The sequence below is a fragment of the Rhopilema esculentum genome, chromosome 8, assembly GCF_057945365.1.
Source record: "Rhopilema esculentum isolate cy_ngs chromosome 8, ASM5794536v1, whole genome shotgun sequence".
In the NCBI taxonomy this organism is placed as follows: Eukaryota; Metazoa; Cnidaria; class Scyphozoa; order Rhizostomeae; family Rhizostomatidae; genus Rhopilema; species Rhopilema esculentum.
In genome coordinates, this window is record NC_142822.1 from 4868714 (window position 1) to 4892097 (window position 23384).

At 35.1% G+C, this 23384-nt stretch overlaps 2 protein-coding genes across 2 annotated transcripts in view; one reads left to right on the forward strand and one right to left on the reverse strand.

Moving 5' to 3' along the window:
* LOC135694907 (ubiquitin-protein ligase E3C) overlaps nucleotides 1-2918 on the reverse strand; it is a 34338-nt gene extending 31420 nt beyond the window's left edge. The window contains exon 1 of the mRNA XM_065213790.2: nucleotides 2761-2918. Within this exon, the coding sequence (XP_065069862.2) occupies nucleotides 2761-2826 (66 nt within the window). The 5' untranslated portion in view covers nucleotides 2827-2918. The remainder of the gene's footprint in view (nucleotides 1-2760) is intronic.
* A 1641-nt stretch (nucleotides 2919-4559) lies between these two features.
* LOC135694910 (kinesin-like protein KIF2A) lies at nucleotides 4560-22645 on the forward strand. The gene is made up of 25 exons (XM_065213792.2): nucleotides 4560-4764; nucleotides 7118-7212; nucleotides 7946-8053; nucleotides 8607-8649; nucleotides 8781-8909; nucleotides 9042-9108; nucleotides 9345-9437; nucleotides 9592-9643; nucleotides 9981-10035; nucleotides 10776-10831; nucleotides 11226-11284; nucleotides 11630-11768; nucleotides 12358-12501; nucleotides 13145-13210; nucleotides 13807-13883; nucleotides 14228-14302; nucleotides 14947-15011; nucleotides 15264-15418; nucleotides 15818-15862; nucleotides 16118-16185; nucleotides 17096-17228; nucleotides 19057-19161; nucleotides 19738-19813; nucleotides 20109-20171; nucleotides 21103-22645. Exons 1-25 carry the CDS (start codon nucleotides 4710-4712, stop codon nucleotides 21180-21182), a joined length of 2103 nt encoding a protein of 700 aa, XP_065069864.1. The 5' UTR covers nucleotides 4560-4709; the 3' UTR covers nucleotides 21183-22645.
* The last annotated feature ends 739 nt before the right edge of the window (nucleotides 22646-23384 follow it).

Genomic DNA, 23384 nt, shown 5'->3' on the forward strand with positions numbered 1-23384 from the left:
TCATATCTTCTGATATTTACCCCCAAATGTATCTCCTGCGAGTTTGAAAAAAGATTTTACCCCCAAATGTATCTCCTGCAAGTTTGAAAAATGATTTTGTTTATTAAGCAAACATAAAGGCCTCTCCATGAAACAATTCTAGCTGCTTAAATTATTTGGCAAAAAATTTTTAAAGTAAAGTAAAGGTGTTTCTCAAAAAAACTAGCCAAAAAAATGATTTAAAGATTGCAAGAAATAAGAGAAACGGGAAACATAGTAACTAAAGCACTTTTGGTTCAGCACTCTTCAGAGTATAAACGTTGGAAATTGATCAAAAGTAAGTGGAAAATTTATATCTAGATGTGGATTTAAAGTAATGGGAGAGGAAGAAGAGGTGTTTCATTGGTTATATAACTTGACAAAATCAAGGAAATTATTTTGGAGAATGGCTACCCAGATAATGTCATTTTCACTTTTTTAAGAGTAAAAAATTTCAAATTTCTCAGCCAGGATAAAGTTTAGTTGAGAAAAGTGCTGTGGATGTATAAAATATAAATATAAATGTAAATATAAAAATGCTGTGGATGGCAATAATTCATTAAACTGCAACAGTCAAAGCAAAAATGTCATAACAATTTTTTGTCCACTGTGAAACCATATAAAGTCTATAGTACTAAGGTCAAGCTTCAATTCGCTCAAAAGGATTGAGCTCCTACCAATCAAAAAAAGTTTAGTTGTTTATGAATTTTGTGAAATTGTGAAGCTCAGTATGTTGGATGCACTAGCCAGCCATTAATCAATAGAATAAAACTGCATGTTTCTGTGAGCATCAGGCAAAAACGGCCCCAAAAAGAGAACATCCTATTTGTATGGCCTATTTGCAAAAACCAAAATGCCAAAATAGATTACCGAAGTCTGATGTCATCAAAAAACATTTTAAAAATTTCTTAATTCTGACCTCATAGTCTAAAAGAATGGCATATAAAACTTATCAACATGCAAAATCGGTTAGATATATTCAAAATTGGGCGAAATATGGCTAATGAAAGACTTCAAGTTTGTTTTCATCAGATTACTTTTATTCTGGCCTGGTTCATAAAGTTATGAACCAAGACGAAATTACGAGGTATGGGGCAAGACGCTTTGCTCATACAGCCATTTCTCCAATTTGTAACACATTCTACTGATTTTGCAGATTCAGAGGTATTACATGATGCTCTTTCAGGTAATGGGATCAAAAGTGACAAATTCTAAAAATATATTTTTGTGAAGTCTTCACTTCGGTACTCTATTGATTCCACAATTGGTTAACATTTACTCACAAATCTAGAGTGTGCCAAAACAAGATGATAATTTTAAAATCACTGGGCAAGCAAGGTTGTCTTTTCATTTAGGAGTTTTAGGATCTGTTCACATCAAAACAAAGGATCCTGGCTTGTGTAGACAGAAAGAGTTCATTTCCCATCACACTCTTAAACTAGATGAGAGGTTAACGGAGACTGATTGGTAAAAAACAATCAACAATCAACCATGTCTTTCTTTCTCTCACATTATTTTCGATTATACCTGAATATAAATTTTCAGCTTACATCTGGTCACTATCCGCCGTATGTTATGTTTCCAGCATTTCAAAGATCTTTACAAAATTGCAACATGTGGGAAGGAACTGAAATGCTTAAGAGAATCATTCCTTTTTTGATAATTTTGACTAAGAATTACGCACGATGCGTCTGCTGCTCCAATAATTCAGAATCTTGGCTGGTTAACCATCAGAAATCTTGTAAGAAAGGAGAGAGCCACGCTAACTTACAAATCACTAAATATGCTTGCACCAGACTACTTGAGAAAATTATTCGAAAAATGTTCGGATGATAGAGAACGGTTTCTGCGTTCATCAGAAACTGATCTTAAAATACCGCTGCTAAAAACAATAAATGGCCAAAAGGCTTTTTCTTATCGCTGTCCAAAACTGTGGAATAATCTAGAAAGGGCTACCAAATTGGCCCCCTCCCTGAAAACCTTCAAAGAACAACTATAGTCGGGGACAACTTTTATTTCATCTTTACGTTCACTTTTTATAGCCTTAGTATTATTAAATATTGTAAATTAGGTTTGATTGGTAAATTTCTTTTGTTACTAGTATTTTAACATAGTTATTAGTTCTTATTTTAATCTTTTAAGCAGGTCAGGTTGAAAAACATATGTATGAACCTTTAACCTGTATAGATATTATAAAATAAAATAAAAATAAAAAAAATAAAAACAGTTGAGATTTTACCAAAATTTGTGTGTTTTCATGTGACAAATGTTGTTGTCGAGAAATTCCTCCACATACTTATTTCCAGTTTACAATTTTTTCCGTAAAACTGTAAATCACTTCTTTTATTTATGCTTTTTCTTCATATTTCACTTCTTTCAACAAAAAACAATCGAATTGTTATATAACTATAACGTTTAATACAACGACCCTTTATCGGGCAGAATAAATAAATGTACCATAAAATAGGTGCTTCTACAACAATTGTACAAACAACTTATGTAATAAATATCTAATGCTATATCAGATGCTAAAAATAGATTAATATTGCTCGCTTGGAAATAATGATAAAAGTAGAAAAAATGCTTATCATTTCAGGTATATGTCCTCTAGTTGAATCAAATTATTTGGCCAACATTGCCTAGGCTTGCCCTCGAATAAGGGACTGGCCTAAAAATGAAATTCTCATATTTTCTTAAACAAAAAAAACATCTACATCAGTTTCACAAGGAACACTACCTTACCTTTTTACTTGCGCCACGTAATGATACAATCGGCTTTTGCCTGTGTTTTCCATCAAAACTATACATCTTGCTCCTGGTCCTTTTCTATCCAACAACAAGAAAAATCCTCTATTTAGCCGAAGTGATGCTGTGTCAGCAAGCATTTGCGTTAAGGAGGAAATGCATGCTCCTTCCCAGCTCGCATAACCAACCAGGTACCAGAGTCGGTAAATTGCCTATTTTGGGCAATCCGTGCGGGGGCGTGAAACCCCCAATCTCAAAAATTTTCGATTTCGCAGGGCATCAAGAACAATTTTTTGCAGCGCAGGAACGCCACCTCTGAAATTCGTAAATAGCCCGTTTAGGAATTTGAAATAGATATATCATATTTGCGATGATCTTCCCTTCCTGATATGACATTGCATTCAAGCTAACGGAAAATGCAACGATGATTGATGCATATGTTTAGCGCAAGGTTGAATCCACACAAAGGAACTTATGTTGTAAATTTTTTTCATGACAGGCACGGCGCCACAGGGTGGGATAGGAGGGGTAGGGGCTGAAGCTCCCCATTTTTCAAGATAAGAATTTCCGGTTTCTCACCGGTTTTCTAATACTTTCTGAAAAAGTGTATGCAAAAAGGAGAATAAACTGTGAAGAATCAGGAGAACAATCAGAAACGAAAGGTCACAATTTATTTTTTTCCTTTTTTTTCAAGGTCTGTCACTTGAGTTTTAGCATGACACCTCCCCTCCTCGATTCATCCCAATAAACAATAATCAGTGTTTTCTGAGAATTGTCCCTCCTAAGCAGTATAGTATTTTGCTAAATTTTAGCCTAGGAGATGCTTGTTTAGCCCTTCTTCAAGTTATACCCAACAATGGTGGGCCCTCCCACCTCACTAGACTTGATACTTAGGCCCCCAGCTTCAAATTTGTGGCGTCGTCCCTATCATGTAGCCGAAAAAATATGCACCCCCTCCCCCCGTGAAAACGTGCAAAGAAAAATCAAATTTGAAATTTAATTTACGCTCACGTAGATCAATATATATTTCATAGGCAAGTAAGTTCGAAATTTGTTTTTATTGCTTATACATTTGTCCTTGGTAAATAAAAATTACATTGGTAAAGCTTTCATTAGCATCCTATAGATTATAACTTTGATTTGAGGTCTGCAGGATACCACCCAATTTTGCAGAGCAGAAACCATTTTCACCCCCCCCCCCCCAAACTTATTGGCCTAGTTACGCCCCTGACTTCAATTTTGAAGTTTCGCACAAAATACAGGGCCTCCGATGAAGGGGGAGGCCCAAGTCAAAATCTTTTGTTACGATTGTTAAGTTTTTTCTTGGTCCCCCCCCCCCCCCCCCCACACACACTTTCCAACCTGCGTCAGAGCCCATGGCTTAGATTAATTTTAAAATGATCCTAAAATATGGCTTTAAATAGCTATTTTTGCCTATGCAATTGTGAAACCTAAAAATCGAGGCCCTCTTTTATCAGACTATATTTTAGATAGTGAAGAACACATCAAAGCATACTAACTAAGGGGGAAAAACCCCTCCAACCCCAGTGACTTATTACAAAACCCAAAAACGAGTTGATTTGCTTCATGCATACATGTTGTTAAGACAATACTAACACGTGCAATCGTGGTATTTACTGTTAAACCGTTGATTGTAATGTCTGGCCCTTTTTTACTCCCAAATAAGATCATTTTGTCCACCCTTTTGGAACCTATTCGCGGAAAAAACGCGAGAAAATGCGATTACTGGTATCCCCCCAGTCTAACCGTTGTTTCAGCCAATGAGGTTGCAGTAATTCAAACATGGCTTCAATAGGTTTCGCATGACGACCGTTCAAATTCAAAATTAACTTATGGCGGATTCTTAGATTACAGTCAGCGTTATCGGAAATTTTTTATTCTCTGCCAGTATATCGTATCAGCTTGCTTCAGAACAGCTTTAGAAGATGGTGCACGAATCGCTCACGCTCGGCAACAAAGTTGATATCCAACGAAGCGATGGTAAGAAACACCGCAAGCTTGATGCTGTTGCAGCAAATTTTCATAGATGCTTAGGCCATTATCAAATAAACATTTCGAATTTACATTATTTTCTCAGCATCTTTGCAACTTGAGCTTTGCTGCTTTTAAATTATTTCCTCCTTGTCAATCTAGAGCAAACCATGAAGGGGCTTATTTGCAATGTTTCATTCAGCGTTTGCAAACACTGCGAGCAACGCAAATTCTACATTTCTGAAATAGCATTTCTATATTAATTTTGAAATTTTGATACTGAAATTGGAAAATAAAAGGATAAAATCAGCTTTGACGGAAAATTGGTCAAATTCCAGTCATTTTGGTAGACTACATCCCAGATTTAATCCCAAATAAAACTTTTTAGAATGATGACAAATTGCAATAATACCCAAAACTTGGGCCAAACCCTGCATTGTGTTATTAATTAACCCTTCAAATTCAGGTTATTCACAGAACTTACAAAAAAGTATTATATGAATTATGTAATCATAAAAACTTTTTAGTTTCTCATCCATTAAAAGCAGTATTCTATATACTGTAAGAAGATAAACGGAAAATGATATTACTGCATCATTCCTTTCAGTCTCCTGAGAAGCTGTTCATGATGGAAAATAGAGATTAACCTAAAAAATAAGCAATGCTAAGCATCAAAATTCTCCTTGTAGATTTGAGCTATATTCATAGAATAGCAAGGTTTTATTTTCAGCAATAGGTATATCTATTTGGCCTGTCTCCCAAAGCATCCATTTCTCCTATAATATAAATGGAGGAAACTAAATTTTTTGCAAGTAATTGGCACTGGTAGCAATTATGAAAATTTTGTTTCAAATTTCCAATACAAAACTTGTTAATATATTAATTACTGTGCATTCTTTGCTTTGCAGTTCTATTCTTGTTTGGTATCAACAGGCCTTCTTTTACTTCCATTCATTTTTGCTAAAGTAATTGCAAGCAGAAAGAAATTGCTTCACTGCCCATATAAAAAAGAACCCAATTAACCTTTTATTAATATTGAAGTGGGAACAGGAAATAATGACAAGACATTCTAGAAACACAGACAAAGCGATAATGCATATTGCTCCTTTTGAACTAACAGGTTTATTTTGGCAGGTTTACATTTTACCATTACCTTCAGATATCACTAATGCAACCTTATCTTTACTTGATAGCTCTCAAAAATTAATCATAAGCAGCACATTGCAATGGATGTAACCATTAAGAGCTTTTATTCTCAGTACTTGTGAATAATTGATAAGTAGAGATGTGATATCTTATGTGTGCCTTTGAAAAAATTGGTTTGAAAGGCTGAGGCTTGAAAGCTGTATTTTTATATGCTTCCCAAATAAGCACACTCGGTTGTATTGGAACTTTTATGATGCTAAAATCAATTTATCCATCATAGAACTTGGCTTTGTAATTCTGGTGTGACAAAGGTTTTTTTTGGTTCATTATTTCAAGAAATATATTTTTGTTTAGCATGATACAGTTTTGTTTATTGCTTAACTGTAGCCTTTGTTTGCCAAATTTCTATTTTGCTTGTAAAATAGTGTCAGGGCTATGTGTGATTATATAAATGACAAGTCAGAATACTGTACACACTGACCAATCCATTGGTGTATTGCATATTTGCCAGCTTAAATAGGTAGGAGTATCTGTAAACAAACAAAATACATCTGCATATACTAATATGTTCTTCTATATTAGATGAAGATTGAATGGTATGTTGCATAATTTGTGTTTCAAAGCTAACAGTGATGTTTTGTACTAAAATTGCCTTATGGAGGCTCATTATTGGGTATATGACCCTTTGGGTTTGACAGTGATAAATCAAAGATAACCAGGCCTTATGGATTGTTATCCTGCCAACGCAAAGAAAAAGGCATCTCTTGCTTGTCCACAAAGGCAGGCCTTTTCGTGTGACGCAAGCGATCACGATCGCATCAGCACTCGTGCAAACCAAACCACGTGAGCGTTTGATCGCTCGTGCAAAATGGTAAATTGTACCTTTTGTGAACCAAGCAAGTGACAGACAATACAAAGCTGGTATATCAAAACACAGAAAATATAAGTAAACTGACTTAACCACATCTCAAAGCTATTTCTCACGAGTTATTTCTCACAGAAAGGCCTGCAAAGGTGTACTTTTGAACTATATACCTCTCTCAAAAGCTTGTGATTTAAACAAATAAAAAATTATGTTTATCAAAATAAAGCATTTGATGGTTTATTGTGCATACTACAACTTTTTTAGTTATACCAACGTTCCTTGTGTTTTTTTCATTTTCTATGTATATGAAAATTTGACATGGGAAAATAAACATAATTATTTGATTTGTAGGAAGAGTCCATTCTGCCATGATAAGTGGTATAAACAAAGATATGAACAGTGTCATGGTAGAATGGTATGAAAATGGTGAGGCTAAGGGCAAAGAGGTACACAATTTATTTTCCTTAAATTCATACTGTTCTTCACTACATAGAATATTGGAAGGGCCTTAAAATGATTTAAGATATATTCAATAGAAATTTATAGAATATTGCCAACAATACCAAAAGAGAGAGAATCCTGCATTGTTGCTTGTTAGCTAACTGCCTTGCTGTTTTACATGCAATGTGAGATGCAAGATGTATTTTCAACTCTTGAAAACAGACCTAAACAGCCCTGAGCTATTTGTGATCCATAAAATCATAGACATTGTAACATAGACTTTCTTGTGAGATGTTGGACAGACGTTACAGAATTTGTTTTAAGAATATCATTTTCTCAAACTTTTATAACAAGAACAGTTTACAGAAGGTTTTCTGAAAACAGTGTTTTTGCTTAAAAATTCTTTAGATTTAAATAATGTTAAAAATCCGTCAGACTCAAAATCTGTTATGTAACTGTTACAATCATTTCTCTGATATGGCACTTCAGCCTCAGGGCTCATAAAACAATTCATAAATGTTGTTAACATATCACATGTCCATAAACATTGTCCTCCTACACACTTTCAGCTGAACAACCAATGTGGAGACAAAATGAAAAACGCAAGCAAAGGCAAACATGCTTTTCAATCAGAAAACAGCCTAAGTTTGTTTTGTTATTCTGCTTTTCAAAATGTTCAACCAAACAATGCTTTGTTTGTTTACTTAATGTTTGAATGCCAGATATGATCTCTTTTAGATTGACATTGAGCAAATTTATGCTCTAAATCCAGACCTGGAGAATTTGCCTCAAAAGCCAACACGGCAGCAAGGGAGTAAACGCTATGCAACACCATCAGTATCAAAGGTTTGTGTTGAAAGCTGTTTATTGAACTGATCCACATATCATGGCATTCCATGCAATTAGCTTTTTTACACTCTGTGGTTGGATTCTAAAGGCAGCCTGTATATCAGATCTTGAAAAACCATAATCATAAAACCTCTTTGTTCCAACATATGTTTACCAAAGAATCTGCTAATGAACCTGATTATAACAGCTTAATAATAGAAAAACGATAAGTAAACCTTCACTACAAAAGTTGTTACTCTGTCAAATTCCCATTACAGAATTTGTTTTCAAATGCCCACCAACAATGATTTAATTCTCAACACCTGTTATTGGGGATGTCAAAGGTTTGACATGTTGCTGGAAAGCTGGATTGATTGGTTTACTTTTAGCACCAAGGAATTTAGTAGGTCAAATAACTTAATGTGATATCAAAACTTTGCTTTTTGTCTACTGAAAAATGTAGAAAGACTGTTAAGATTTATAGCTGCCTGTTTTTCACATCAAGCATAAAACAGTGAGCTGTGCTTCAAAGCAAATCGTGTAAAAGATTCACTATCTTCTGTTGTTTTAGCCATCAAAACTCCAAGAGCCTGCACCAGTCATATCACAGAGAGGTAATGTGTCACTTTTTTGTGATCATCTGTTGGTATTTGGTTTTTTTTTAAATAATTCAAAATGATGTTATATATCCTTGAAGTGATGCATTTCTTAGGTTAATCTACAAAATCAGATCTATGTTTTGCAGGGAGGCGGTTAACAGCTGTTGCACAGAAAGCTAAAGATCTACCTCCTCAGTCAAGGGGCCTTGATGGTGTTGAAACATCAGATGAAAATGTTCCACCAAGTAAACCTTTGTTGGACAAGGGCAATGCAGGTAAAGTCTTCATAAATGCATTGCCAAATGCATTACATTCCTTATAAAGAGCTGCTGTTTTTACAGATTAACACTTTTAAGTTTTTATATATATGTATAGTTGGCTTTAATTTCATTTTTTTTGCTTTTTAGCCTCTAGAAGGAGATCTAATTGTGTTAAAGAGGTTGAAAGGCTAAAGAAGAACAGAGAGGAAAGAAGGTTAATTGACTAGGCTTTAGTTTGTTGTGCATTTGCCATTCAATGATATGATCAGCTACTTTACAAAAATTATTAGAAAAGTAATGTGAGATATTATGAGCTTGTTATGCAACCAAGTGAATTCTGTGAATACTTCATTCTTTATGGAGGATATAGTTGATATATGAAAATTCAATTATATATTAGTTCATGCTCAAGAAAGGACTTGAATAAGATAACTGTATTTTTCATTACAGACAAAAACAGAATGAAGCAAGAGAGCAAAAGGAAAAACTTCAGCTTGAACTGGATCCAGGGAATCCAAACTGGGAATTCTTGAAAATGATAAGGTAAATATAATTCTAGGGTAAGGGGTTAAATTACTGAATATAGTCACATGCACTTCAGAATGTGAAGACAATAATAGAGTTTAAAGGTATTTCTTAGTATTTTTTGTATTTCTCGAAAACTATGAAAAGTACCTTTTCTGTTTATCTGTTTTAGAGAGTTTCAAGGTGGTTTGAATGATAAGCTATTGATGACAATGAATGACCCAGTAAGTTCATGACTTGATCATCATATCATCAAAGGTAGTTAGAAATCTTTTATGCTGACGCATTAGTTATCCTCAAAGTATTTTTTCTAAAAAAGATGTCACTGATGCTTTGCTTTTCAACGTAATTGCAAAAAGCTGAAGCTTCATAATTGTTTTGTACACATGCATAAACTTGTCATTTAAGACATTCTGTGATTAGACCTAAACTTGCATGTGTTCATTAACAACTAAAAAAAGTATTTTTGATATTACCTTAAAATTTAGTTGATGCCTTTTGACTGGTACCTTGCCAAACTCCTTTATTTGTGAAGAGTTATGTAAAATTATTATTTTATAGATAGAACAACACCAGATCTGCGTTTGTGTTAGAAAAAGGCCTCTGAATAAAAAGGGTAAGATAGAGCCTTATTAGACTTAGTGTTTTATTCATTTTCTTACTGTATAATATTAAGTTGAGGAAATAGATTCAGGTCAAAATTATTGTTCTGGCATTCCCCACACAAAAAAAATACTTTACAGTCTGGCAAAGTAGGTAATCAGAACGGTGACAAAGAGATATTTTTGCGATTTCTATTTCGACATCTTTTCTCCAAATTGTATCTACCGTTGACAGATCACATGATATATGATCCTTATTGTTTAATTCTTTCCAACTTATAGTAAAGTTGTTGCTGCTTTTGCATATACTTTACTGAAGGTGACTCTAGCTAGAGGTTTACTTAAGGTGACTCTAGCTAGAGGTTAAACGTTTAAATGGTTGTGTAACTGATTATGTCTAGCCTGGATTGTAACTGATTATGTCTAACAAGGAGTGTCTCGCCGATTTTGTCAATTTTCAACTATCGGTTGGTTGTCGGCTGGATAAAAGATTTCGTAATAGAAATGAAAAATGTGCCTCTCTTTGTTGACGTGCTGATTATCAGATATCTACTTTAAAATTTAATTGTAGTTGCTCAATTTTTTTCTCTATTTTTGTCTTTACTTTAGATGGTTGCCCCTTCCTTTGGTATCCAGTCCTAACGAGTTGCATATTCACATTGCCAGATACTTTTTAGAAAATAGATTTTTATGGCTTTTTGGCATTTGCAATTGGCTACTTTTTTCACTCTGATGTGAATTTTGATTTATTTAGAACACAAGATGAAAGATATCGATTTGTGTACGGCGATCGACAAACAGACGTTGTGTGTATGTAATTATTTTCTCTATGAAACAAACTGTATTGCTGAAAAAATGCGATATTCAAGTCAGTAATATGTGTGCTGTTTATGCCTGGTACATATTGTTCTAATCTTACATAGATTCATTACCTTTAATTTTTGATAACTTTTAGCAAACATTCAAATTTTTTAAGGTAACAGGTTCTGGAAAATTATAGGCTTCAAGACAAGATTATGTATAAAAAGACATTCACATCTCATGAATTAACGTTGCAAGTAATTGATATATAATTTCATGCACCCTAAGCAAAATATTTTGCATGGATGATATTATACACCATATTATGCATGAAGAAGCAAACAGAAATTCGCACTAGAAATGTTCATTCTCGCTGTAATAACTGTTTTATTATCTTTTCCAGGTTCATGAATGCAAGCTGAAAGTAGATCTCACAAGATATTTGGAAAACCACAAGTTTAGGTGAGCAGGAGCAAATATATTATATTTTTTAACTACAGTCTTGGCAATTCTTAAGGTTTTAGGAAGCTTTTGCCCTATAGCCAAAATTACCCTGGTTTAAAATGCAAACTTTTGATCTTTGAAAATTAAAAGATCTAAAAAGGCGCTTTTTCACCATGCTTGCCACAACTGTTCACAAGCGAACGGCTTGGGACGGACGTAGGGCGATTTAAGTTTCAGCTTGAAATGAAAGAGAAGTGTTTGCTGTGAATGGGTTGATGTTGCACGTATGAGAAAACATTGTTAGTAGATCTGCAGCTATATCAACTTGCGACTTATTTGCTTTTTCGTCCTTATTTCATCCAGATTTGATTATTCCTTCGACGAATCCGCCAGCAATGAATTAGTTTACAGATATACAGCAAAACCACTTGTTGAGATGATCTTTAATCAAGGCATGGCAACTTGCTTTGCGTACGGTCAAACTGGAAGTGGCAAAACTCATGTAAGTGCCTTACCCACCTATTACCATCAAGAAAGCTTAAAAGTGTGAAAGATTCTCGCTGCCTCTAAGTTTGTTCAATAAATATGAAGTCCTGTAATCTTTTTATTGTTTTTTTTGTTTTTCTGAAGACAACTTTTTCTGAGATTATTACGTAATGACCAAAGAGTATTTATCTGTCATACATGTGATGTTCAACCCTTCATACTTGATTGCCTTCAAGAAATTTACATGAAATTGGATTTGGAAATTGGGGTTGCTTCATCCTAGGGTTATTTTTATCACCAACTTTCCAGTTATTGAAATCCCAATGTTTTGGATCCCGACTGTTGATTTGTTTCTAGAATAGTGCTATGTTGTGCTGACGGTGGCTTGCAATCGTCACAATGCTAGCCAAAGTCAGACTGACTTGATTTTTGCGTTTCACAAAATCAGTGTGCTTGAAAGTTTCGTCCTGTAAATAAGCACCGACTTGCATAGAAGCTTTCAACATGAAATATACAACCTCATTGTTCATTGAGGCTAATTTACGTTCATCTAGCTATGTTGTCTTTCTTTGATGTTCTCTACTTTTCCTATACTTCTTTTCTAGACAATGGGTGGAGATTTCAGTGGCAAAACGCAAGGAATCTATGCTCTAGCTGCAAACGATGTTTTTAAATTATTGCGAAGTGCAAAACACCGTACCAAGGATCTTGTTGTGTCATCAAGTTTTTTCGAAATATACAGTGGAAAGGTGAGAGATTTTCATATCGGCTACTCAGTATATTTTTTGTTATTTATATCAAAATAAATGCTAGTTGCAATTTGGTTGACCTGCAATCTTAGAGCGTCCAATATAAAGGAAATTGGCTCCGAATAATAAAATCCATTATTTTTACTAAACAATTGCTAATCCAATGATTTATTGTGGACGAAAAGTTAAGTTTGACCAATTAGCATCACCACTAGATCCCTGATATTTATCGATCCTTACTAGCAGTGACGTGAGCCATGTATCCGTATTTATTTTCAATTGGTGTGCTTTTTTGTCAAATGACTCTCAGAACAAACTCAGAACTACAGACAACAAAATTTCTGTAGTACTGAGTACTTTGATTTGGTGCTAGTTTACAGTTATGTCAGTTAATTCGATTTCAAATTATAAGAGTAAACTGATCATGTAATAAAGACATTGGACCAAGAGGAAGTTTGACTCTACCTGCTACTTTTTAAATCCAAAGGAAGTTTCAAGAAACATTTCCTTGTTTGTGTCTTTCCAATACCCGGGATAATTTAAAAATCTGCCAAGGGTGACCTCAATGAAAATCCAAAAACTTTATGATTTGCAGGTATGTCTAGCAACACCTTTAAGAAAGAATATTTTGGCATTTTTTCAGGTATTTGACCTTTTGAATAAGAAGAAGAAACTTCGTGTGCTAGAAGATGGACAAGGGCAGGTTCAAGTAAGTTCTTTTTCTCCAATGAGAATCTCACTTTGGCGCCTTTCATTTTGAGAGTCTGTAGATAGCATGCGTGCAGCGAAGGCGGGGATCCTGCTTCGAAATTAGATATGTTTAGGAAATTTTGGTGGCGGTAGAAAGATAATACCATTACTTGACAACAACATGTTTAGATTCCTTTTTGATCCATTAAAGATTTAAGGCGTTTATGTATGGTGTGTGGCAGTAATATAGAGTCAAATTTGTTATCGCATCCCCCCTCGGAATGAGTCATCCCCTTACCGTCTGGATGTGTAATCCCCCTCCCACTCTGGGTGTGTCATCACCTTCCCCCTCCTCTGGATGTGTTATCCTCTCCCTCTCTCCGTCTATCTTGAAATGTATATCATAATCCAAAGCGAACAGTTCATTAAGTTGTGTATTCGCCAGCCACATCAATTCCAGTGACGAAGTGAGAAAGTGGCTTATATTTGCAAACACCTTTTCCAGATTTTACAGTTGTGAAAACAGTAGTATGGATTCCTTCGAGAAACTTTTATCAAAATATTTGGTTATTAGTTATTTATCTTAAAGCATGTATTACTTTTGATGAATTTCAGGTTGTCGATCTAGAAGAGATTGTTGTCCACAGTGTACAGGATGTCCTTAAGTTAATAGAGCGTGGCATGAAAGTTAGGTGAGTGGCATATCTTAGCATGTAAAAAGTTCTTACACGTGACGGCATAAAAGTTTATTTCCATAATGTCTATCTTTGGATCATGTTTTCTGTAAGATGGCCGTGAAATACCTCTTAAAATGCAAAATAATTTTAATCTGTTCCAAAATAACTGAGATATAGCAAATAGAATTCAGATTTTTGCTACCGATTAACTGTGATTGGACAGGGGAAGCGCCTGTGTTCATGAGCCAATATGTTACAGATCTAACTGATTTTGCACATTTAGTCGTACTTCTTAATCAATCATATCAATGTTCTCTATTGTCATTATATGTAAAGCAACATACCTGCTTACTTCGTAGAACCTCTGGACAGACATCCGCCAATCAAAACTCATCTAGATCACATGCAGTCTTCCAGATTGTTCTTCGCAAACAGTAAGTACACGGTGCTTTTTCCATCTCCTTCCTCGCTCTCGTCCTTTATGTTTTGTTCAGAATTTTACAGCTTGCCGTGTACCTGGAAAATGTTGACAGTCAGTTTGAAAATATAATCAAGTTTTATGGCCCTTCCACATTTTGAACTAATAGTTTTAATGAATTTGAAGTTCAAAACCAAATGTATATAGCTCTTGTACTCAAAACAGATTGGAAGTTTTGTTATTTTGAATGGGAAGTATGAATATCAATTAAATGAGGTTTCTGATGTATTCTTTATTCACCATTATACAAATTCTTACACGTGGAGTACTTAAATTCAATTTTGTATATCGTATACACAGAGTTTCTTGGCAAATAGCAGACTTATCTTTATGCAAATAGGAACGTCTGAACAAATAAGGAACTTTTATTGACTGTTCCAAATCTCTTCCAATTACGAAGAACAATAATCATTCTTTTAGCTAATCTTTTTCTGACTGGTAAATTTTCAGCTGATCCATTTCAGTAGCAGATACCTATCAAATAATTTGGATAGTGCAACATATTCTTCCACTAGTAGTCACAGTGTTGGAGACTATTGTTAGTAAATTCATCCGATCAAAGCAATTTGAATAACAGAAACAACTTGTGTTTAATTTCAGCGGACCGGGTAAAGATGGCAGCATGGGACATCTTTATGGGAAGTTTTCACTCATTGATCTTGCTGGTGAGTGTACGAGATTTGTTAATGCAAAACTCCACAGTTTGCAGTTGTGAAACCACTGTAATAAATGTAAGATCTTCTGCTAGCCCCATCAAGTACCTATTATCTGGTTACAGTTGGACCATTTTTTCTACATCGAGTTAGAATCTACAGGTTGTTGGAAAGCTGCCTGTTCATGCAAATTGTTTTGAACTGAATCCGATGCTAGAATAAATATTTCCTAGATGGCAAGTTTGATGTATCTTTTTCGTTCAGGAAACGAAAGAGGAGCTGACACGTCGAGTTCAGATCGACAAACGAGAATGGAAGGAGCCGAGATAAACAAGAGCTTGCTAGCCCTAAAAGAATGCATACGAGCCCTGGGAAGAAAAGGAGCCCATCTGCCATTCAGAGCCAGCAAACTAACACAGGTTAATCTGCTATCGATTGCTCATTTGTAGCTCCGTTCTTTAAATATATATAATCTATGGTTTGGGTTTTAATTCTTTATTTAAAAGCAGTCTGCCTCCAAGCTTATTTGGCAACTTCTGTCAGTTGTCATCTTAGTATAGCTAAACATACATAACATTAGTTTAAATATACAATTGATATACACAAATGATACAATTTGCCTTACATTGAATATATTAACAAAGGGAAAGGTTATTAGAAAATACATGAACTTAGAGATAATTGCCAAAGGAGGAGCTCTTTAATAGAGAAACTGATCGAGAGAGAGGCAAATTATAAGCATGTCTTGCTTGTATGTAAAACTGTCACCCTGAATTTTTTAATTCTAACAACTGGTTTGTCCTTTTGGATTCCTGCAGGTTCTTCGAGATTCTTTCATTGGTGAGAATGCCAAAACATGTATGGTACGTCTACTTCTTATTCTCTTTCTGTAGACATATTAGTGTTTGACAAAAATAACTACATATCTTTGACATCTTTAATGAAGAATTAATTAACCGAAAAAGATGCGATATTTACTTACTTGATCATGTCAGGGTTGGTATTTTCAAGCCTTTCATACCTAAGTTGACCTGGTATTTATTCAATCTATTGATTATTTTGTATCTAAATACCTCATTTTTGACAAAAACGTCAAATTCTTATTCTTCTCCTTGAAGATTGCAACTGTGTCTCCGGGCATGTCATGCACAGAACATACATTAAACACCCTTCGGTATGCCGATAGGTAAGTCAAAATATCTTACTGGAATTTTAATAGGTTGCATAAGGATTGAAGAAATAATCCCTTGCTTTATGAGGCTCGATTACAATTGCACAGAAGCCAAAGGTTGAAGCCAAACAGTGGCTTGGAAGTGCCACTTTGTTAAAAATTAGTCGTGTCGTGTGGTGAAATATATATTGAAACAAATATTGAATAACTTTTCCAATAACAAGTTTTATCTCCAAGTCTTAATGTTCAATGCTTATCGGGGCTGCAGAAGTATTGCCGTTGTATTTATATAAAAAACAGAAGACAACATATAAACAATATTTTGCCCTGCCTGGAAAATAGTCTCAAAATGAACGGAACTCAATTTTAAAAATTCTGCAACCAAACTTCAAAGTATTTGCAAAAATTATCGCATGTAAACCAAACAACGCTAGACAATAAAAAATATTGAAATGGCGTCAAAAAATTGTTTTTGCACGTGGTTTTGGCAAATCTCAACTTTTATCGCCTCTTCTTCAAACTCTAATACGAGAGGTTCAAAAATCAAGATTCGACTAGTGCACCGGCTCATGGCGACGGGGCTCTATTTTCTTTAAGGTCTATAGCTCATTTTATTTATTTGCTATGCGATAAATGTAATGCTATTGTTACAAATCTGTACCAATTCGTATTTTTATATCTTTTTGAGCCAAACTCTTTTATTGGGTCGCTTGATAAACATTAAACAACTGTATTTAGGCATATCGTTAGGGATATGGACCATTCTTGTCTAGAATTCACGATATTATAACTATTTCTGAGAGTCAGAAGCTAATTGTTCTCAATTTTTAAGACACCTAGTGCTTTGCCCATACGAGTTTCAAATATTTTAAAACTATTTTTGAGAAGGGCCTTTAAAATTATGAAAGATAAATTTATTGTTTAGGGTGAAAGAACTTGGACCAGAAGGAGGGCCGTCTAAGAAAAATAACAATGGCGGTGAACATGAAAATGAAGAGATAGAAAAAGGAAACGAAAAATACAAGAATGCAGAGCTGGCCATGCTGTGTACACACAGTGTAAGTATATTTTCTTGCATTCTGAAAGCGCCTATAGCATGTGGCCCACTGCTATAGCAATTTGTTACGTGCAGTAGGACCATAGCGAGGTAGAATGTTTTTTAAAGTTGGAGAGGGAAGGCACATGAAGGAAAAGGCACAGGTAGGATGGGGCACCAAGTCCTTAAAAAACCTTTACCCTTCCTTATCACACCCACTCCCCGCTATTTTCAACCCTTAATTGCGTAACAAGTGAATGTTCCCTTGAAAAAAAAAGCGATTCATTTGTAGTGAAATTGTTGAGAAGAAAAGGCTCTCCCTTTCAGCTTGATACTATTGTCATTCACGTTACCCTGAGTTGCTAGTTCGAATTTCGACCTTAAAGTTAGTATGCCTGCATAGATAGCATGCTTCCTGATGTTGGGGGGGGGGCTGAAAGTACAAGAGCTTGTTCCAAGTTAATCAAGTCACAGAGCAGCTGAATTTATGTCAGCATTTCATCTGCAGTTTAACGACTTTGTATGCAATGGGTAATATGCCTTAAAGCAGAATTGCTAGGTCAGTACCTGAAGTCCTGCTTGGAGGTGTATTATTTAGAATGTATCTTTTAAGGTGCATCGTTTATATTTTTTCTGTATAAACCGTTGAAAGCATTGCACTGCAGCGCCATATCGGTGGTACGCTCTCTCGCTTTGGTTTCGCGTTTGTTTTCGAATCGCCGGTATCATGGATACTCATTTTGTGTCTCTAGATAATGTTGCAAGACAAGGATGTTTAGAGAACGCCCCCCCCCCCCCCCCCCTACCAGTCCGTCTTCATTTTAAATGGTTGATAGAGCGCACATTTTCACCTCGTTCACATCTTGTCATAGCTACTGGCATACTTTTTTGCCTGTATCTAAACAAGATATCTGTTCATGTTTTTTCTCACATTGAAGCAGGCAAATACCTGCGTAATGTTTTCAAAAATTGTTGCTGTGTTTGTTGAAAGTTATTTCTTTTTGCATCATTGTTGAACGATAGAATCCTATAAGCAATGTTAAATCGATTTACGATACGTGCAAGGAGAAAGCAGGTTAACACGTGATATTGATATGGAAAATATTTATCCGGGGTAAACCTTGTCAGTCTTTCAGGTACTAATGTCAACTAGAACCCTGATGACGTTTGTTACCTGCCGTTGACACGTCATCAAAATCAATTGAATCTATCTCACTTAATGACTCAATGGATACTTAACTATTAATTAGAAGAAAGATTGACATTTCAACTCATCTTTTGTTTTGTTTTCATAAATAAGTACCTGAAAACGACTTTCTTATCTCTCCAAGCCTTAAAACATTTATAATACCCCATTTAAAGATAAATATAACACGGTCTCTTTGTATACATTACCAATCGCGCCTCGTCTCGTAACCAGTTATGTATTTACTGAAAAAGTCGACGAGAGTGGGTTTCGGAATGGCTAGCCAAGAAAACGCGTCCTGTCATAACCTTAATATCATTTTCTGAAGCGAAAAAATCACTTTTCAAAAAAGTAGCCCATTTGTTTACAAAAAGAGCTGCTAGTGACGGCCTGACTTCCTGGTCTTTAGAAGGCACAGAGGTGCGACGTTGAGATGAAGGCCAAAAGATGTAACAGTTTATGCCCAGCTGTTTAGTCACCTAAAATGTCTCGTATTCTATTTACATGAAAGAAAATTAGCTCTCTACGTTCAACCATAAGAGATCACCGCTATTTTATGCTGTTTTGCAGTATATTGATTAAAATAATGTTTAGGTTCTTTACTGCCGTAGTTTCATGTAGTCCTTATGATTAAAATCTAATGTTACATTGTCTTATTGCACAGAACAGCGCTGGAGAATCAGAAGAACTATATAATTTCCACGAAGCTGTTTCGTTGCTTATTGAAACGGAAGAGCAGTTGATTGATGAGCACAAAACAAGTATTGAGGTACGCATAATTATAATTTGCTTCTGTTATCAGAGCCTCTGCAGAACAGTCACGGTATTGTTGTACTGTCATTTTTCTAGAACTGCTTTGTTTGCCTGCTTCTAGCACATATACAAACTTATATTTTCATAACTTCACAATTATATATACATTTAAAGGTTATCAGGCATTACACAACAAAGTTATACAAAAAACACAAGATCTACCAGGAAGCGATACGAAGTTATTATTGTTCGCTCTTTGAAAGCGCCAATATACCTTACGGTTACAGATCAAATATAGAAATCATCGCTTGCATTCGAACTTTAAACCATGTGATAGGTCAGTGGCTAAAATCAAGAAACCAATCAAACACGTCATTCACCCTTTCAAGTCATTTTTGGTCTGCATCTAGATGTAAATCTCAGTTCACGTTTTAGACATACTTGAATACTGACACTACCAGCCTTCTTTAGCCCCCACACCCATTTGTCGTCATATATATTGATGAAATAATATATAGTTGTCGTTTCAAGATAAAATCAAATGCGATGATATAATAAGTAAATTTCAACTTGTGTTTTCGATGCCTTATAGCAAACGAAAGAGATGCTTGGAGAGGAGGAAAAGATGCTTGACCTTCTAACTTATGAAACATCCTACGATCTGGAAGGTTTGTTCTTTTACTCGTTAATTTGCAATTTTACCAGCGTGGAGCATCACAAGAAGGAGCAAGGAGATGCTAAGAAACCTCTCCCTGAATTGAGACCTTTGATCAAAAGACAACATTCTTGTTTTGTAAACATTACTCATTGGAGCTATAATTTCAATTATCTGCCATTCAAGATCCGACAGAATAGCAAAATTCTTAATGTCTTCAGACAAAGTTTAATAGATTTTTGTTTCTCACTCCTCGTAATTGGTAAATAATTTATATCCATGCGTTTAATTCATTAATCTTTATTCAGAATATGTGAAGAGATTGGATGACATCTTGACCCAAAAAATCCAAAAATTCACACAACTTAAAGGTAACTTTTCAGACTCTCGCCATTGACCTATATAGAATCTGACTTGCACTTTAAAGTTTAGGCACTGTTGTTTCTGTTGCTCTGACCATCTATCATGATGTTAGTTTGTTTTTTATCATACGTCATGCCAATTGTCATGTTATGTTTTAAGTTGCACGTTAGATGCCTCTTGAACAAAATTTAAATCATTTCTTAAGTTAATGTCTTTATACTGCCTAAGTTAGTGTAAAAAAGAAGCCTTGGCAGCGACATTTTAAAGAACCGGTGTCCTACTTTCTTCCATGTATCTTATTCGAACTACAACCTTGGATGTGGCTGTTTATACAAACGCCAAAAGACATCCCTGGCATAACCTGTATATAGTAATGTAACCTCTCTTACCATCTCCCCTCCCGCACACTCCCTCCTCCTCCCTCCAAAGCCCTCCCCTTCCCGCTTCCAGTTCGAACGTATGCATAATAATGGCAGAAATACTCATAGAAATAAAAGAACTCATAGAAAGTAGGAAGGACCAAAGTTACTAGAATGAGAACTAAACATGACTGAATCAATAATTATCTAAAAAAGAAAATATGACAATTAAAGTTGAACAAGGTGTTGATTATAAGAAGTTTTTTTATAATACAGAACATTTATGGTATTGCCAGAAATTCAAAAGACAGTTTCCAGAAATGAAAACCGACCAAAAAATATGTAATGGGTTGAATTATCTCTTACTTAAAGGAAAATTTACCTGTGGTACTAAACTGCACGTGATGTTTTTCCTTGCAATTCTGGCTAGACTAAATAGTCATTGCTCCTTAATAGAGATTTGATTGAATCTTATTATTATTATTGCTATGGACACTCTCTATCTGGAGGTGTATTCTGTATGAGGTGGATATAGTGCAAGGGATTATAATTTATTGAAACCGGTATAATTGTTTTGTAGACAAGGTCCAGGTTTTCAAGCAGCAGTTGTGCGAAGAGGAGCGTGCAAGCAGTAAAGTGAAAAGATTGCCATATGTTTGAATGGAAGATTCCCCGTGTTTCAGTTTAAACACGAATGTTTTTGTGTCAGAATTTAGTAGAATTACAAACATGCAAGCCGTAATGTCGTATTTTCTATTCAGTTTAGTAATAGCCAGGTTTGACGTGTCAAGTTCGTGGTAGAATTAAAAAAGTTTTCGTTAGAAGTTGTGTTTCGTACTTGTGACGTCAGTTATTGCTATGATAGCGTTGCTGTTTACAACATCTGGATTGTCAGCTTCAAAATCTTATTTAAGACCATTCCGTTTAGACTTTTGTCAATTCTAATGTTGAATATGGTTAAACACACCTTTAAATGTTTTGTTTGTGTTCTTTTCGTACAGTTCTCGTGTATGCATATTTTCCTAAGGATATCTTGTTACCGGTTAGTAAATCTTTTCTCGACGAACCCATTAACTGAATTTTCCCCCTATTTAAGCTCAAGCTGAGTGCTCCAAAGCTAAAACTCTCCAAACTGTTTTCTGTTCGTGTGGGCAGTTAACGTAAAGGCCCTTTTTGATAATATTTCATGTAACCTTATCGCTGTTCTACTGGCTAAGCAAGGTTTACCTGTGATTCATATTACTCTTGATAAATCACACTTCCTCTTAAAATAGAAACATAATAAATAAAGTTTCTTGATGTTGCAATTTGCTCAAGCAAACGTCATGTTCAGGCCCTCTTGACCCCTTAAGATCTCCCACAAATATTGTACCATTCTTAATGTTACCATTGGCCTTTACACGATTATTTGCATACCCCATTATCTTCATCAAGAAAAATTTGCATAATATGAGCAAACAGTTATTGTAAAGGTGGTTTTGTAAAGATAAAGGTGGTTTGTTCTGCTCCAATTACAAACTTAAAACACGTAAATCGTTTGCCTAAGGCTCTTCCCAACCAAACGAGTCTAACGTCATAAGTAAGACAACATCACTTGAAACATAATAAGGCATGATATAAAGTGAAAATTTTCATTTCCACGATAAATATTCATTTCGAAGAACTGCTTTTAAGAATTAAATGTTAGCTCTATATGCTAACATTTATTGAAGTCCGCCTCGTCATGGAATATTTTGCTTTAACTCTGATTCCGTGATATTTCTACAGAATAATATCGGCTAGCGGTTAGCTTTAAAGGCAATCTGTTACGACGTTGATTGATTATAAGAACAAAGGGATTTTTTATTGTTTCCAGTCCCCCTTTAATTTATCGCATTGTAAAAAATATGGCGGAGCGCTGGAATTGTGTTTAGGCTATTGTCCCAGCTAATGTTCTCGTTTACAATCCACAACGAGACAGATTGCCTTTAAGACATTGCGTTGGATATATCCGTAACTCTTGGGAGCTTTTTAACTACTAAATGGAAATTCTGCGATTTCCTTCCTTATGGCAGACATAATGATGCGAGAATTTATTTGACTAGCGTAGAAAAAGAGTGGACAGAAACATCACCTAACTACGGGCTTTGAGTTTTCTTATATATCATCTAACTACGGATATATTTATTATTAACTCCAATTGAGACATACTTAGTATTGTCTTTCACAATTCCAATAACGTCCTTTTCAATCTGGCAATTTGTTAAATATCGAAGGGTTTTGGGTTAAGGTTGCAGACAATACCAGTAGGTTGCAAACATTTAAATTTGAACTATCATATTTCTTTCTTCTCTTGTTTAGGCCATGTCGACTTTTTCCGCAAAGGTTTTAGTTTTTTACTATAAGTATAATATTCGTAATGATAACAATGTTGGAACGAGAAGGAAAATTAAAAGGTCTGGAGTGTTTTTTAATAACTTTGCAACGCAGAGACCGTAATTCATCTCAAGTCAGGGAATGTTGAATGGTGACCAAAATTTGGGTGAAATTGGAGCTCTTTATTTTCAAGTTTTGTCAGAGAGCAAAGGTGCTTGGTATTTAGCTTCTGGCACAGTAGATCATTCCAAACAGAAAAGGGTATCTCATAAACTGGGCACACTGTGTTATTCATCAAGTTACGCAGGGGCCGATCCAGAGCAAACTTGAAGGAAGGACAGTTGGTAGTGGGGGCGCTGAAAAATTTTCAAAAATTGGTGTCGAAAGTACGCTGTATACAACAATTGCAGATCCATTTTCGGAATAAACAACATAACTTTGAGGTAATCCTTGAAGCAAATTAACCTATGGGTCTCAAAAACGTTTTCACCTCATTCTCATTCTTCA